At 45.6% G+C, this 17182-nt stretch overlaps 1 protein-coding gene and 1 long non-coding RNA gene across 5 annotated transcripts; one reads left to right on the forward strand and one right to left on the reverse strand.

Annotated features, from left to right (window-relative positions):
• Positions 1-9201: 9201 nt before the first annotated feature.
• On the reverse strand, positions 9202-10372 carry LOC119567196. Its single transcript, XR_005227109.2, has 2 exons — positions 10253-10372; positions 9202-10199 (listed from the first exon to the last, which is right to left on the reverse strand). It is a non-coding gene; the product is annotated as an uncharacterized LOC119567196 (long non-coding RNA).
• A 155-nt stretch (positions 10373-10527) lies between these two features.
• ZFAND2A (zinc finger AN1-type containing 2A) lies at positions 10528-16001 on the forward strand. 4 transcript variants are annotated; one of them, XR_003565511.3, is made up of 7 exons: positions 10528-10666; positions 11048-11149; positions 12795-12889; positions 13921-14052; positions 14682-14833; positions 15220-15434; positions 15882-16001. XR_003565511.3 is itself a non-coding variant. In XM_043523946.1 (6 exons), exons 2-6 carry the CDS (start codon positions 11092-11094, stop codon positions 15248-15250), a joined length of 468 nt encoding a protein of 155 aa, XP_043379881.1. In that variant the 5' UTR covers positions 10528-10666; positions 11048-11091; the 3' UTR covers positions 15251-15751. The 4 variants fall into 4 exon arrangements, 3 of the variants coding, with proteins under 3 accessions (XP_043379881.1, XP_027683521.2, XP_027683522.2); XM_043523946.1 differs by lacking the exon at positions 15882-16001 and having other exon boundaries at positions 15220-15751; XM_027827720.3 differs by lacking the exon at positions 15882-16001 and having other exon boundaries at positions 15358-15751.
• The last annotated feature ends 1181 nt before the right edge of the window (positions 16002-17182 follow it).

Below are 17182 nucleotides of genomic sequence, written 5' to 3' on the forward strand. Positions count from 1 at the left end.
GTGTTTGGGGGAAAAGGGTTACTGACTTCTAAGGGCTTGTCCACAGAGGGAATTATTCCTGATTAACTATTGACTCCATGTGTGGCTGCTTTTATTTTGGAATAAGAGTGCCTTATTCCAAATTAGCTTCATCCAGTTTGGAAATTAATTAAAATAATTCGGAATAAGAGCATCCACACATGGAGTTAGTCAAGATTAAGTAATCTGCTTTAAATTCACATCCTGCCTTATTCCAGATTGACTTTCATGTGTGTTGCACCTTAAGGGAAAGGATCCCCTTCCCTTACAAAGAGATAGTATCAAGCAGGTCATTGTTTAACTCAGCTCTCCAAAGTGCCATTTAAAGCGGTAGGGATAAATTCTGTACTGTACCTCAAGACAAACAGGGTGGGATCCACATTTGTGGTGCTCAGATTTTGGGCTGTCTGGCCTGATTTAAATTAGAGCAGCCCCACCCAGCTGGCTATGGGCTGTTCCCAGAATCTCCATAGCACTGAGAGCTCCAGGGCTGCTTATGGCTGCCATATGCTCTGTTATTGCCCCGGGGGGTGGAGCATGCGGAAGCATCTCTCCTGTCCAATGTATACAAAATTCATGTACAGAAAATCTTGGAGGCATCTCCCTACAAATGGGCTCTAATAATATTGACATCATCACAAGATAAGATACAGAACTAGCCCAAATCACAGCCTCAAAACTCAGGGATAAACTTCAGGGATTAAGGAAGTAGCTGAGCTGTCACTCGAAAGCTGATCATAGGCTCGTTTAACTATCACATCCCATAAGACAGTCCTTTCAATTATGTCAACCTGTCTGCTCTCCCTAGACTCTAATTTTAGAGCAGCAGTAGCTAATATTCTTGGAAAACTGATCCGCCTCTCCAGATCTATCCTCTCTCTGCCTGCTGCTGTTAAAGGAGTATCCTGTGGGGACATCTTACTGCTTTACTTCCCCTTCTGTAATAAACCTAATAAAAATAGGTACCATTAGGTTGTTGTTGTTGTTGTGTGTGTGTGTGTGTGGTCTATTTAAGGCACTTATTGGAGATGCATAATGGAGATGTCACATTTCAGTCACAGTGGGACCTGGTGGCAGTGCAGGGTCATTGCAATAAAAATAAAATTAAGTTTAAAAAGCCCCAGACAGAATTACAAGCAGAAAAAAGAAACAATATGATCAGAGGTCAGTAACTCCACCTTATGGAGGCAAATAGCAGCTGGAGTTAAGTATTTATGCAAATGCTGCTTAAAGGTAGCGATGTCTTCATCTCAGTGATAAACAAACAGGGGGGTTGTTCCAAAGGAGTGCAAAGCAGAACTGTGATTAGCAGCAGCCTTAGCTCAGAAACTATGAGTAAGAGCAATATCAAGGACACTGCTATATTGTTACCTATTTGAATAAGGTCCTGGGAGTTTTGACTGATTGAAGCCTTAGGTTATGTTTCCCAACGTGGGGTGCGGCCTAGTCCAGGGGGACAGAGAGCAGAGATGGGAAGCAGTGGCAGTTAGGGAAAACGGCATGACCCTGGACCACGCTGGAACAGCAGAGGGCACCTCTTTGAAAGCCCCCGCACAGCAGTCCATTGGGCAACCAGCTGCAGGAAGAGCTCACACAGAAAGTGATGCGGGATCAGGCAGCATCCTACTGGCCCAAACTTTCTTTCTGTGATAGCTATTTTCTTATGGCCCCATCCCAGCAGCGTCTCAGTGCATCCCAAACAATAACTCTCTCTCTGTCTTCCTTCACAGCCTGTCAGATAAATAGCACAAAGAGCTCTGAGTAGCTCAAAAGCTTGTCTCACTCACCAGCAGAAGTTGGTTCAATAAAAGATATTACCTCACCCACTTTGTCTCTCAGGTAAATGACATGACCGGTTTGTGATCTGTTGGTTGTGCTGTTTGCTGGGCATGAAGAACTCACTGAGGGAAAGCTAAGTGGAAGAGATGAGTTTTGCATTTAGTTCTGAATCTGGCGAGGTTCATGTTCACCTTACCTCCTGCAGCAGAGAGTTCATGGTCTATGCCCAGCTCCAGCCAGAGTTCTGTCATTGACCTCATGAGGCCTCCCCACTCCACTTTGGTGGTTGACAGTTTGATTGTTCTATTGAAACGTTGTGGGAGGGCATGGCAGCTCAGGCACAGGCAATCTTGGTTAGTGAGGGCAAGTCCTATGGAGGACTTTAAATATCAGGACAGAGTCTTGGAACTGGGCTCCGTATTCAAAAGGGAGCCGGTGCAGAATGCAGAACAAGAAAAGATGTGCTCCTGGTGTCCTGTGTTGCTCAGCAGACAGGCTGTTGTGATCTGTACTACTGGAGTTTTCTCAGGACATGTGGCTTCATTCCTAGATTTGAGATGCAATAATTAAGCCTGGAGGTAACAACTGCATAGATCACTGTGGCCAGGTCTGAGTCTAATAGAATGGGGGCAGTCATCCACCCAGGCACTGATGGAAATAGGTGTTTTTTGCCATCATGGCTATTTATGCAACCAGTAGAAACAAGGAGTTAATCCAACCAATTTAAAAATCTCCGAGTGGATGCCCTTCATAGAGAGGATAGTTAATGAGGAGGCAGGATCTCTGAAGAGCTTTCCCTTTCCTGCTATGTTTCAGAGTAGTAGCCGTGTTAGTCTGGGGTGTTAGTCTGTATCAGCAAAAACGACAAGGAGTCCTTGTGGCACCTTAGAGACTAACACATTCATTTGGGCATAAACTTTTGTAGTGCTAACGAGGCCAATGCAATCAAGGTGGCCCATTTCCAACAGTTGGGCCACCTTGATTGCATTGGCCTCGTCAGCACTACAAAAGTAATTTTCCCTCCCTTGGTATTCACCCCTTCTTGTCAACTGTTGAGAATAGACCACTTCCATGTTAATTGAATTGGCTCATTAGCACTGACCCCACACTTGGTAAGGCAACGCCCATCTTTACATGTGCTATAATATATATATTCTGCTTACTGTATTTTTCACTCCATGCATCTGATGAAGTGGGTTTTAGCCCACGAAATCTTATGCCCAAATAAATGTGTTAGTCTCTAAGGTGCCACAAAGACCCCCCATTGTTTTTCCTTTCTTGCTAGTATTACACCCATCTCACCTAGGTTTAGCTTCAGTCGGTTGCTCCCCATCCATGTATTTGTGTCTGCTGGGCATTGACAACACTGAGATTGTGCTGCTTAGGTCTGATGTGACAGAGCTGTAGATCTTGGTATTTTCTATATATTGCTGGCACCTGAGTATTTGTTGTCTCACTAGCTCCCTCAGCAGAAGATGGGGGAGAGGTGTGAGCTTTGTGGGAGTCTACAGGTAGATGACCTGGAGGTAGAAAAGCAGTTGTTCCTAAGTTTGAGAGGTGGGACTCGAGCCTTTTTAGGGTTTTCCCATTCACTCCTACAGCCTCTTGGAGGCAGGATAGCAGTGCTTGGTTATCTGTCAAAGGCCACAGAGAAATCCACTACGATCTTCCAGTAGCATTCAGGTAAGCTGGGGAGAGTGCTTTTGTCTGACCTCACCCAGGCATTCTCCACAGCTAACCAGCACAGAGCTTTGTGAGTGGGGGAATCGAGTGGGGGAGCAATCACAGGGGAAAAGACCAAAAAACCCATCTCAGAAAAGGAATGGAGCAAAGCAGGAGGGAAAGATAGAAGGAGGCAGGGAGAGAGTGGTGTGGCAAGGGACCCTATTCACCAATTCTCTGCTAGTGGCAAACATGAACAAAATTGTCCGGGAACTACTGGGGACAACAAGATCAGGCTCCCTCTTTGCAACTCAAGTTACGTAACATTCAATGCCTGGCCATTGGCTGTCATGGCAATGATATCTCCCCCAGCCTTCAGCAAGTTAGTTACACATGTCTTTCCTCTCATAAATCCATGTTGGCTCTCCCTAATCAAATTCTGCTTCTCAAGCAATTTCCGTTGCTAAATCCTTCCAAATCATTTCTAACCCTTCCCATCCCTTTGCAGTTAAGCTGGAGGGCCTATAATCACATGCTGCATTGTGTGATCCTTTTCTGAATAATGCCGGGTTCGGCACTTTCCTCCAGTTCTCAGCAGCCTAACCTGTCAGGAAAGAACTTCTAAAAATATCACTTAAGACCTCAGCTAATTTCTAATCCTCATTTCTCTTAAGATGCCTGGCTGTACTGTATAAGTTTTGAGACTTGGGATTTACAGCCTTCCTTAAGAGTATCTAATCTTTGCATAACCATTTCCATTGTTATCTGTACACTAACTCCTCCCCTATCATACCACACAACATGATCCCTGTCTTAGGCGGCTCTCCAGACTGCATAACAACATAAGCCAAATAACTGCATAAGATGTTGGCCTCTTCCTCACAGCCTAGCTCCAGTTCCCTCTCTTTAGTTAACCTTCTGTCAGGAACAATTTTTGGTCTGATCCTATGAAGTTCTGAGTGCTCCCAGGAGGTGAGAGTTAGCTTGTAAGATCTTCAGGGCATGTGCTTTTCTTTGCTCTGCAATTTACCTAGCACATTTTTTGAGTGCTCTATAAATAATATAATAGGACCTGAACCCCCAGAACCTTACATGATTGGGCCTTTTATTACTTTTCCTATATGACTACTCTTCGCCATTTACTATTCTTTCTGCTCCTCTGACAACTGTAACAACCAACCCCCATCGGAAGAATGAGCAAGGATAGCGAAAACCTAAGTAGCAAAGAATTCTGTGGCACCTTATAGACTAACAGACATATTGGAGCACAAGCTTTCATGGGTGAATACGCACTTCGTTGGACACATGTGGTGGTAACCTTCAGAAGAATCCATTTCAAAGGTGCACTGGACTATACAAGAGAGGGGCAAAGAACCCCAAGTTATTACCTCAGCAGACAAAGGAACTGAGCACTTTGGACTTTGTGGGAGATCCTGACCAGAAAAGTGATCAGACATCTTGCTGCAAACTAGCTTGAACAAAGGCTGTAGATTGTTTAGTTAAGTTTTAGCCTCTAGACAGCATTTTTTCACTTGTATGTACTTGTAACCACTTCTAACTCTATCCTATATACTTGAACTCACTTAAAATCCTATCTCCTTTTGCTAATAAACTTGTTTTACTTTTAATCTAAACTAACGTAGTGCTGTGTGGGTGTAAAGTGAATGTTAACTCCAGTTAATGTGGCAAGCTGCTGGGTATTGTATCTTTAAAGGAACAAATGAATCTTAATATCTCTCTGATGGTCCAGGAGAGGGCTGGGCATTGCAGATGACATAGTTTTGGGAAAATTCAGGATGGGGTGGTATTTGGGTCATCTGGCCAGGTGTAACCAAGGTCAGAGTGTGGCAGCAATGTAATAAACAATCAGAGTTGCTGAGGCAGACCTGCCTAACACTGTCTTTCTCTCTCTCTCTCTCAGTGCTTGCTTTTATGCTGGCTGGAAGAATCCAGACAAGGGAACTACACTAGCAGAGCATTTGGAGGCATTCAGGGTTACAGGGCAGGAAGTGACACAACCCCTTACTGGCCTGGATTGCACCCCCAGAATGTGAGAGTGCAACAATGACAACTAACATGTTGCATCAAGAGGAGAAACAGCTCACACTTGAGCACTAAATGTCCAAGAAACAACAAATACTCATGAGCCACTGCAGCTGAGGACAGAAAAAAGCTGTCTGAAGAATGTCTGTGGAGACTTTGAAAAGAATATTGGGCTCGATCATGTAGTTTCTGCATAGGTAAAACTGTTTCTGATGGGGCCAGGCTCACTTGGATCAGTTTGACCTAAGTCGCTGGAGATACCAGTCCCAACCACCATGCTCTGGAGCAAAACCTGCATGTAGCTCAACTTGCTCCAAAATATATAAACTGGGCATAGATGAGTGTAGAAAGCAACATCACAACCCTGTCACCAGAAATGGAATTATTTGGCACCTGCTTGCCTGGAGGTGAATGCTATCTATAGTCCCAGCACTATTCCAGTGCCCCTGAGATGTGATGCCTTAGGTGGCTGCCTATCATATCACTGTCCGACTCTTGGATACATTATACTCTAGGGATTGTATCCTGAACTGTGCCATTGATTGGTGTGTGACACTACATAAATCACTTACCCTCTCTTGTGCCTCAGTTCCTCATCTGTAATATGATCTCATTTCTGTTATATATCATGGTAAAAATCAAGGGTCTTTCCGCTACTCTTGCTATCCAAACACAGCCGTTTTATATGATCACTGACATTTGTAGAAAATGCCACAAAGTAACAAAGCACTGCAAAAATGTAACTTCCTGCTTTTGGGAAGAGACTCCTGCTTTTAGCTACAATCTCTCATGTTCCCAGCTTCCACAAGGAGTTTCTCAGTTTTATCCTATGACATGTACTCCTGACACTACGGTGTTCACCCAGATTTGTGCTGCCTACCACCTCATCCAACCTTTGAGTCAGTTAGGGAGACAGTGGAAGTCAAGATCAGCACAAATGAAGAATCACTTTGGTCATTTGCCTTCTTGGCAGCTTCAGTTAAGGATGGCTGTACCACCTCTCATGCTGTTACTGTTGTAAATGAAGGAGAAATCAGGGGTTGCCCTTAGTGGTGTAGGAGAGAAACTGCAGGGGGTGCTGGCATTGCAATCATTTTGTTGAAGAGGGAAGGGACATACAGTGACCACTCTTCCCCACCACAATTTCAGAAAATGTCCTGTTTTGAAGATCTTCACCCCTGCTGTGCATGGAAGTCACCTGTTTGAGGTTAGTTCATACACGCTTCCAGGGAAGTACATGTCTGGCTAATTCTTCTTGGTCTTCTGCCATCTTCTGGCTTTCAGTATGACCAGCATTTCTGATGGATCAGATTGGAACCTGTACCGAAACAGTGGCTGACTGACAGTGCAACATAATTTCAGGCAGAGAGACAGTATTTTCAGGAGAGAGCTCTAGCATTGGCTTGTCTTGTCTGCCCATGGTGTAAATGAGAGAGAGATTTATGTGAGCATGATATAACAGCATTATGGAGTCACATGATCACCACATGCTGTTTTCACTGTGCACACAGCACAAATCAGCCTTAGTCATGTTCATCCAAAACACCATATGCCTTCCTCCAGCTCATTAAATGAGCACCTGACTCCCTGATCCCATGATCACACTCTACACACGCAACTCCTAATACTATATGGGAAAGTCAGGTATTTATTATGGGGTTACCTAGAGAACAGTATCAGAGACACAGTAGTAATTTGCATTTCTAGACTCTTATTTTACAAACATTAGTTAATTAATAATCCTCAACATCCACTGGGAGATAAGTATTATTATCCATGCTTGAATGGTAAGGAAAGTAAGGTACTGGGAGGGAAAGACCAGACATTTCAAAAGTAGATCTTGAGTTTTGGGTGCCTACAGTTTTTGGGTGGGTGTCCAACTCGAGCACTCACAGCTTTTATTAACTTACAAAACCATGCTCTCAAGTGTCCCTTGCCTCTGTTCACCATAAGCTGGTAATGAGTGACACGGGATGGATCACTTGATGATTACGTGCTCTGTTCATTCCCTCTGAAGCACCTGGCAGTGGCCACTGTTGGAAAACAGGATACTGGGCTACATGGACCATTGGTCTGACCCAGTATGGCTGTTTTTATGTTCAGTTGGGCATCCAAAAACAGAGGTCTCTGTTGAAAATTTTGATACAGAAGACTTGCCCAAGGCCAGAAAGGGAGTTAGCAGAAGAGCTGGAAATAGAAGCCCAGTCAGCATTCTGTCCTCACTGCTAAAGAACACTGCCTCTACCTGGGTGTAGGAAACTGGTTTACTTTAGAGCTGTGGGATCCCTTGGGTTGAATATTGCCATCTAAATGGATGGTGTAGCAATGGGGTGAGGGTATGTCTACACTGGCAAGTTTCTGCGCCACAGGTTATACCACTATTTTTAAACCGCTGGAATTAAACCACTGTTGCGTGTCCACACTATGCTCCTTGTGACACTGGAGCACACCCACATGAGCAGCTCCTGCAATGGCAAAGAGAGCAGTGCGCTGTGGTAGCGATCCCACTGTGCGCCTGGCCGCAGGGTGCTTTGGGAAGGATTTGCAATGCCTCATGGGGTAGGCACAACGTCACATGATGCAGGTTTCCTAATCCCATTGTTCCAAGGGCATCCTCCTACATTGCCAGCTGCTTTTCAACTGAAGTGGGGAGGGAGAGTCTGTGTGTGTATGGAGCTGGGGAGAGAGACAGTGTGTTTTGGCGGACAGAGAGCGTGTCAGCATGTTGTCTTGTAACTTCAGACAGCGACAGGAAGCAACCAGTCCTGAGGCAGAGGAAGGGGGAAACCCCGACATCAGCCCCCACCTCCCTCCCTGGGCTCTGCATAGCAATGTCTCTCTCTCTCTCTCACACACAGGCACCCGCCTCTGTGTTCAACAGCACAAGAATTCCACATTAATGGTTTGCTTTTTGTCCTGGAGCAGATCAGCACAGCACCCAAGGACTGTCAGAAACAGTGCTTTGAAAGGGGAGCGGCGCATGTCTCCAGGGCAGCCAAGTTCAAAACAATGAGCAGAGCGGCCACTTGAGGCATTATGGGACAGCTCCAGAGGCCAATTACAGTGCAGAAAGCAATCAAGTGTCAACACTGGCAACAGAGCACTGGAGCCTCTGTGCAAATAGCCTTACGACTCTCGTCAGGGTGGGTTTTTTTGCAGCGCTGGAACTGAGGAGTTTCGGCACACAAACTGGCTTGGCAGTGTGTACACGTCCGCAAGTTGAGCTCAAAAAGCTGCTTTTACTGCACGGAAACTTGCCAGTGTAGACAAGCCCTAAGTCTTGGTTGGAATGCCTCAATTATTGAGAATTGTAAGCACAAACCCCAGGAAGATTGTGTCACACCTACATAGTTAGGGGCAGATAAATTGAGTCCCACGTAGGCCTGTCAGTAGGTCTCTTGGATGAACCCTTATGTTAGATGACCATTGTTTCAGACAGGCAACATTCTGCATTCCAGTGTTGTACAGCATTATGTTTATGTACATTTGGAGCTATATACAAATACTACAGGACAAATAGCTAAGTTCCTGTCTGCACGGCATGGATGTTGCCTATCTCCTGACACTACATGGAGTTTGCCTGGTGTTCTCTGCCTTGCTATAGAACACGATGTTTAGACCTCTACAGCAGTGCTAAATGGAGCAAAAAATAGAAAAATAAAAAAAATAAAAAAACAGCAAAAAATAGAAAAAAGAAGATAGCACGATTTTTGTTTTATTAAAGACTAGTATTTAGGGCTTCCTAGATTCCAGGCCTTCACTCTTGCTTGTACCCACCCCTCAGTGATCTACTCCCCAATGGGCTGAGAGGACTCTGCTCCTATCTAATCCTTCTCAGGGCTGTGGGGATCCTGCTCCTACCTGATACCCACCCCAGGACTGTAAGGACCCTGATCTACTCCCCCAAGGGCTGTGGGGATCCTGCCCCTACCCGATACCCACCCCAGAGCTGCGTGGATCCTGATGTACTCCCCCATGAGCTGTGGGGATCCTGCCTCACCCCATACCCGCCCCAAGCGCCGTGGGGACCCAGATCTACTCCCCCATGGCCTGCGGGGATCCTGCCCCGGTGCTGCGGGGACCCGGATCTACTCCCCCATGGCCTGCGGGGATCCTGCCCCGGTGCTGCGGGGACCCGGATCTACTCCCCCATGACCTGCGGGGATCCTGCCCCGGCGCTGTGGGGACCCAGATCTACTCCCCCATGGCCTGCGGGGATCCTGCCCCGGCGCTGCGGGGACCCGGATCTACTCCTCCATGGCCTGCGGGGATCCTGCCCCGGCGCTGCGGGGACCCGGATCTACTCCCCCATGGCCTGCGGGGATCCTGCCCCGGTGCTGCGGGGACCCGGATCTACTCCCCCATGGCCTGCGGGGATCCTGCCCCGGCGCTGCGGGGACCCGGATCTACTCCCCCATGGCCTGCGGGGATCCTGCCCCGGCGCTGCGGGGACCCGGATCTACTCCTCCATGGCCTGCGGGGATCCTGCCCCGGCGCTGCGGGGACCCAGGTCTACTCCCCCATGGCCTGCGGGGATCCTGCCCCGGCGCTGCGGGGACCCGGATCTACTCCCCCATGGCCTGCGGGGGACCTGCCCCAGCGCTGCGGGGACCCGGATCTACTCCCCCATGGCCTGCGGGGGACCTGCCCCAGCGCTGCGGGGACCCGGATCTACTCCCCCATGGCCTGCGGGGATCCTGCCCCAGCGCTGCGGGGACCCGGATCTACTCCCCCATGGCCTGCGGGGGACCTGCCCCAGCGCTGCGGGGACCCGGATCTACTCCCCCATGGCCTGCGGGGCACCTGCCGCTGCCCGATACCCGCCTTGGGGCGCCGGGGCGTTGTCTAGTCCAGGCTCTTCTAGAACACACAGTCCCGCACTGTCATCGTCCCTCCCCCTCGGGAGCCCCGCAAGGCCCCACCGCCCTCTGACTCAGCACAGTTGAAGGCCAGTGATTGGCCGCGTGCTGACTTAGCGCTGTAGAACGCGCCAACGGCGAACCGTGATTGGTCCGGGGTGCCGATGTCGTCATGACCCGCACGAGCCAGGCATGACTCGGCCAAGATGGGATCGGCCGAGCGGAGCGTGACTCAGCGGGAGGGCTGAGGGATAAAAGGCCCGGCGAGGGGGAGGCTGGTGGTGGAGGACTCGCGGCAGCGTGGGGTGAGTGCGGCCGGCCGCGCCTCACTGTTTCTGGGTGAGCGGTCCCGGTCAGTCGCGCTGCCCGCTCGCCCTTCAGAGCCGGTGATCCGTCCGCGCCGAGCGGAGTCCGGCTCCCTTCCCGGCGGGTTTCTCCCCCTGCTCGGCGGAGATGGCGTCTTGGCCTTCCCCACTGGCGTGGCTCGTGACCTGTTGCCGGCCGCCTGGTGCTAGCCTCCCCCATGGTTGTCAGAGCTAGCGCTGGCTGATCCCTTCCTCCGGCCCAATCTAAAGATCGCTCCTACAAAATGCTTTGATTACCGGGGGGGGTGAGGTGCATCTGGCTTTTTTTTTTTATTGATACTGCAATAAACTAACCCCCCCCCCCCCACTTCATTTTTGAAGGTGACCGGTGAAGTGGTCAAGGAGCTTGAAGCATCTGCTGGCCTATGATGGAGTTTCCGGACTTGGGCAAGCATTGTTCAGAAAAAACTTGTAAACAGCTGGGTAAGAAGCGCTTTGACTGCAATTACTGGGATAAAAAGAAAAGGAGTACTTGTGGCACCTTAGAGACTAACCAATTTATTTGTGAGCTGTAGCTCACGAAAGCTTATGCTCAAATAAATTGGTTAGTTGCTGAGGTGCCACAAGTACTCCTTTTCTTTTTGTGGATACAGACTAACACGGCTGTTACTCTGAAACCTGAACTACTGGGATAGTTAGTTTACTACATTCTGTTATCTGCTCTTGTCCTGTTGGTAGCTTTTCATGAACCAAATTAACTGTCAGACAAGGGGTACTCTAGAAGTTAAGGTGATTTACTGAATGAAAGTCCAGGTCTGGTTCTGGCTAGCAGTGGTGCACTGACATAAGATCAGCTGAACCCATAAATGCCAAAGGGCTGTGTGCCTCAAATCCTCTTGCGGTGGGGGGGGGAACCTGACTTGAGTTAGGAGATGGAGACTCCTGATTTAGAGAACAGGAGTGGAGTGCATTTGTTTTCACTGCCAGGACCAGAGAAGCGTGACTAGACTATCTTGTCCTATTAAAATGTACCCATCAGTACTCTGAGAATACTTGCTTAGCTACACAAGGTATGCAATACTAATGTTGCTTACCCACAAACCAATACTCCCAGCACCTCCTTGGGAACAACCAGAACCAAATACTGCAACGCTGTCCCGAAGCAGAGAAACTTGAGATCAGAAAAGCTTGTCTATCCCAAGGCCTTCATATCTGAGGACTGTTAAACCTGTCACATCTGATCTCTATACTAGTAGTACAGGAAGAGAGTCTTTGTTTTGGACAAGACTTGGAATGAGCTGATAGAGCAGTACAGATCTTGGAGAAGAGAGGCACTAAACAAGCAAGTAGTTCTACTCTGTAGAAACTGTCCTACACTAAACTATTGCAGATATCTGCAATAATCTGCATCTGAGATGTCTAGATTTGCAGCCAGAACTGAAATAAACCTCCAACCATCAGTGAAACCCTAGAATCCAGAGAAGCACCTCAGGCTGTGGACTCTAGCAAGACAGGTAGACAGTATGCCTGTCAAAATATCTGGATTCCTTGTTGTAATGCATTGAGTCTCCTGTTACTATGTCTAGATCAGCTATTAATTATGAGGATATCCCAAGAATAGTTGCAGATGCTACACTTCTATAAGCTGTCTCAGCTATTCACTCTTAACAGCTGGGAGACTTCTGTGCTTGGGTATAATAAAGTGAGCTAAAGCAAATCTGCTGTGACTTTAGGCCTAGGAGAGTACTTGGTGCCTCTGACTAATATGCCTCCAGAACTATTAGCAGCTGCTGTTGAGCAAGGACCTAGGGCAGTTTGTCTCATTGTATTGATGGTTTAGCATGTCTTGCAAGTAACTTGTGGATTAAAAGGCAGAAATGAGGCTACCCTAGCACTTTCAAATTGAGAGACGCGTGTCTACTCACTGTTGCTCACTAAAATATGCATCTTGAAATGGCCTAAACTAGTTCCTTGTAAAGGTGTCCTGGATTCTGAGTAACCAGACACCTGCTTTCATGTTGCCTACTTAATGCATGAGGAATTTACTCACAATGTTTAACACTTGAAAAGGTAAATGTCTGTCTTCCATATTTTGGACTTGCAGGCATATAACGTTTGTTTCTTACAGATTTCCTTCCTTTAAAATGTGATGCATGTAAGGAAGTTTTCTGTAAAGATCACATCACATACGACACACACAAATGTACCTCTTCATATAAGAAGGTAAGTGTCTAACAGTAATTCCAAATGCTTGCACTTAAGGAATTCTCTAGCTGTGATGAAAGCCAACTTTGAAACCTGATTAGGAGTTTCTTGTAGTCTGCTTTGCTGGGTCTTCTGCTTGCAGTAAACTTGTTTAGTTTACAACTGAAATTAAAAGTTCAAACAGTAAACTTCTGTAAGCTGTAGCAAACCTGATTGCATCCTGCACTTAAATTGGGGTCCCATAAAGAGTGCAGAGACAGTGCCGTACATCTTCAGCAATGCAGTGGCTATCAGTTGAGAGTTCAGTAAAGTTTCTCCAAATCTTAACTTGATAAAAATATGGCAGTGAACATGAAACTACAGAAAAGCAAATGACTGAATACTTGATGGATGGAAAGTCTGATTAGCAATAACACTGGTCTAGAATATGGGTCTGTATGAGAACTGGAATTTGGGTTGTCAAGAAAGTTCTCATGTGTGTTCTAGCAATACAGAATTACTGGCCAGAATAAGTACAGTCTTATTTGAAATAAATGCTTCAGCTTATCTAGGTCCAGAATCTGACTTGACTTAACAAAAGTCATCTAATGTAGCTAACAAATGTGCTGTTCTTGTGCAGCAGTCTTCAAACTCTGGTCACCTGTATCTCTTGCTGCAGTTGCTTGTGGTTCTAGAACCATAGTTGTACACCATACCTGGAAACTCAACAAAAGAACTTACACAATTGGGGCTAGGGAAGAAACCAAATCAACAAGGAAAGTGTACTCAAGATTTGAAAATTACATGATCTAAAAGCAAACTAGATGGGACTTACTTGCTAGCTGGCTAGCACGAACTACAATGATGTTGACATGGACTTCCTGTAGTAACTGGAAATGCAGAATCCAGCACTGCTGAAGTGGATGTGCTGGAAGTTCTGAAGAGAACTTGGTATAGGAACGGAATGTCACTCAATTCAGAATATTTTTCTCCCTCTTCAAAGGAAAGGGATGGAAATCTGAGTTGGGTCTTGCTTTTAGTCCCATTTCTAATAACTTCACTGTCTTCAGGATGTGCAGGTTCCAGTATGTCCTTTATGTAACACTCCCATCCCAGTGAGAAGAGGAGAGATGCCAGACATCGTAGTTGGAGCACACATGGACAGGGACTGCAAATATGATCCTACTCAGCAGAAACAGAGGGTAAGGAAACTTGCTTTGAAATCTAAATTGATGCTTATAGAGACAAGCCACCTAACTGCATAACAGTATGATACAGGCAGCAGCAATGCAAGCTCACTTACCTACTAGGCCTCAAGCTTCCTCTGGAAGACTCCTAGAAGAGATCCCCAAACTCACTTAAATTCTTTGCCTGACTGTACTGATCAAGATATGAGCAGTAGTCCAATTAGTGGGTAGAGAACAATTTATACTGCAGACCAGTAAACAGTGATTCAGTGTGGTCATCAGCCTTTCCTGACCAATTGGGTTTGAACTGGTGACCAAACTAAAGGCTTTCAGTACCCAAACAATTAGTACCTCTGACTTCAGCAAGCGCTAATTAGTACTATTGCCAAGACCAGAAGCTGTCACTCTTGCTCTGCACTATGGTTATATTTTGCCCAGTAAGCAGTATAGAATATTTAACTCTGTTCCAACTCCTTGAATTCAATCTTCTTTTCCCCCCCCTCAAACTGCTCTCTAAATTTCAGGTAAATCTAATTTAGAGGCCTGGATGCCATCTTGGTCCAATTAGAAAATTAATTTGCCAGTAATGTGTGAAGTACTTGCTGCTTGAGCTAAAACAACTGTCCTGGACTACATTTTTTTAGATTTTCACAAACAAGTGCTTAAAAGAAGGTTGCAAAAGGAAAGAGATGATGAAGCTTGTTTGTAACCAATGCCATGGAAACTTCTGTATAAAACATCGGCATCCTCTGGATCATGACTGCAAAGTGGGAGGTCGCCCTATCTCCAAAGCAGGGTAAGGATGTTAAATTTCATAGTACAGTAAACAGGCTGAGGTAGGAAAGCAATTGCCTGAGCTAGGGGGAGACCGTACCATTACCTCTGCAACTTGCATCTAAATGAATTCTCAAATATTATCTCTGGGAGGACAGTTGATGAGCTATCTCACTGAAGTATTTGGCTCCTTAAGCCCTTGTGTTCTCAAATTGCTCACAGAATTTAGTCCTACATTTGGAAGGAAAGGGATGACTGACTTTTCTAGTGGTGAGCCTTTTGTATCAGACTAACTTCTACTGAATTTCTGACTTCTCTAAGGCACCAATTCTCTTAGTATCCAAGTGTTACTGTAGGAAACAGAGTATAAACTTGAGCCTTTCTAATGGAGTAACATGTCTCTTCTAGGCACAGCTACCTTCCTTGCTCCATGCAGTAGTATTCTAGAGCAGTTGGGTGACCAGTTCTGCACAAATCTGGAAGTGGATGGATGTGTGATTGGTGGTGGAATAAACAGATGTTCAGCATGGTTCTATTTCCTTGTAGATATGCAGCTATAATGAGAGCATCTGAATCAAACTTCAGGATCAAACAAGATGTCCTCTAACTTATCTTCACAACAGGTATAAACTGAAGTGTGGTTATGAGATTAGCAAAACAAGGTGACCTAAAACAGAGCCTTATGTCTACAGAATGTAAAATTGCCATTGGTACTCCTTCCTTAAAACTTTTATAGTTGCCAGTTACATCTGAGCAATGCCAGGAGTGTAAAGGAGGGGCATAAACGGTCCAAGACATGACTGTTTTGTCACTGTGGCAATTCATCTTTGCATAGTGTGTAAATGTGCAGTCAAATTGCTACTTATTACAATGAGCTAGTAGCTGAGTTAGTCCAGCACTTGACATGGTCAAGATGTAAGAACTCATTATTGGGTGACTAATGTCATTAGTTCAGCCATCAGACTATTTCAACACTTAAATAATTATTCAAACCTTCCTGGTTAGGGTTGATCACTGCAGGACTCTAGCCTAAATCTGTAATTTAATAATTTCAGTCTGTTCTCTTTCAGATGCTGATGAGCTGAGGCAGTCCTAATGGCTGGATTAAATTCTCCTTTAAACTAATGTAAATGTATTGCCTAAAGGTTGTGCATATTTTTCTACAGTACAAATAAAATTATTTTACCTAATCTCTCAGCTTCCAATAAGTTGCTATTTCCTTTTGTAAAGGACAGTAATGTGTTCTCTGTATTTGGAATACCTCAGTCCTAAGAGAATAGCTAGCATTTTCTCCTTGTAAAACCAAACAGCAAGGAAACTGAGGAAGAAGGAAACCTCTGTATACCTATAGCAGAAGAATACACTAAAGTAACAACTAATACCACACCTCCAACCCTGGGCTATTGCAATATACATCTGAAATCCATTTGGAAACAAGCTGTAATGACTAAGCAGTTTATAGTGTGAACATGTCACCTGATTCATCTGTATTAGCTGTAGGGTGCAGTTTAAAGTAACTCCAGCTGTGAAGTTACTAAGTCAGACATCTGCCATGGACAGTCTGAGGGACTCCCTATGGAATGCTACTCAGCAGAGGTGTTTGAGCATAACTCCTCTAGAACTCACTTGTCCTGTACTTTAAAATCTGAATCATCTTCAGGATGTACTACAAAGGTCAAGCTGTGCTCATAAGCAGTTGATTTGTTTGCTTAGTGGGAGGGGAAGAGCTGCATTTGTTTTTTTGTTTTTTTTTCTTCCTCCCCCTCTGTAGCATATGCAGTACTCTGCCCCATAGCTATTTTTCACTGCTTATAGACAAATTATACCACATTTTCAAATGCAAAACTAAAGTCCTTAAGTAGTTACTGACTTTCAACTTCAATAGCTTCCTACTCCACTGATTTTTTTTTGTAAACAATATACAGCAGTTTAGCTTAGGAATTGAAAATAGTGTTTCAGATGAGTTGGAAGGGCTCCCAATAATAATAATAATAAAAAAAAAAGTAACTACCTGAACTGGCCTCTAAGCAGGCCACTCCTCTAAACTTGATGCCAGATGGTCAGGACCTCAATTTCATGTCTCATTGGAACAATGCCATCTCCACTAACAGCCTGTGACTCTCTACTATTATGTTGGAGCATTGGTTTAGAACTAATGGAGGCAGATTGCTGTCTATTGAATCATCACTAGCTACACTGAGTTCATATTCAATCTTTCTCCTCTTGTGAAAGAGGAAGCTCACAGCACAAACTTCTGAACCAATAACAGGAATAATGGATTATCTGTTTTAAAAGTTGTCTTTTGCTTCCTGAGGCAGCAGTGAAGCATAAAGGGATGCCTGTATCTGTTGTGTTCACATACAATAACTTC

This window comes from Chelonia mydas, chromosome 10 (assembly GCF_015237465.2).
Source record: "Chelonia mydas isolate rCheMyd1 chromosome 10, rCheMyd1.pri.v2, whole genome shotgun sequence".
NCBI classification, from domain to species: Eukaryota; Metazoa; Chordata; order Testudines; family Cheloniidae; genus Chelonia; species Chelonia mydas.

Bases quoted from the DNA above. Each gene is read 5' to 3' on its own strand.
- ZFAND2A (XM_027827720.3), top strand. From the start codon at position 11,092: ATGATGGAGTTTCCGGACTTGGGCAAGCATTGTTCAGAAAAAACTTGT. The intron at 12,890-13,920 runs GTAAGTGTCTAA...CACTGTCTTCAG, and splicing joins GTACCTCTTCATATAAGAAG to GATGTGCAGGTTCCAGTATG. The intron at 14,053-14,681 runs GTAAGGAAACTT...ACATTTTTTTAG, and splicing joins CTACTCAGCAGAAACAGAGG to ATTTTCACAAACAAGTGCTT.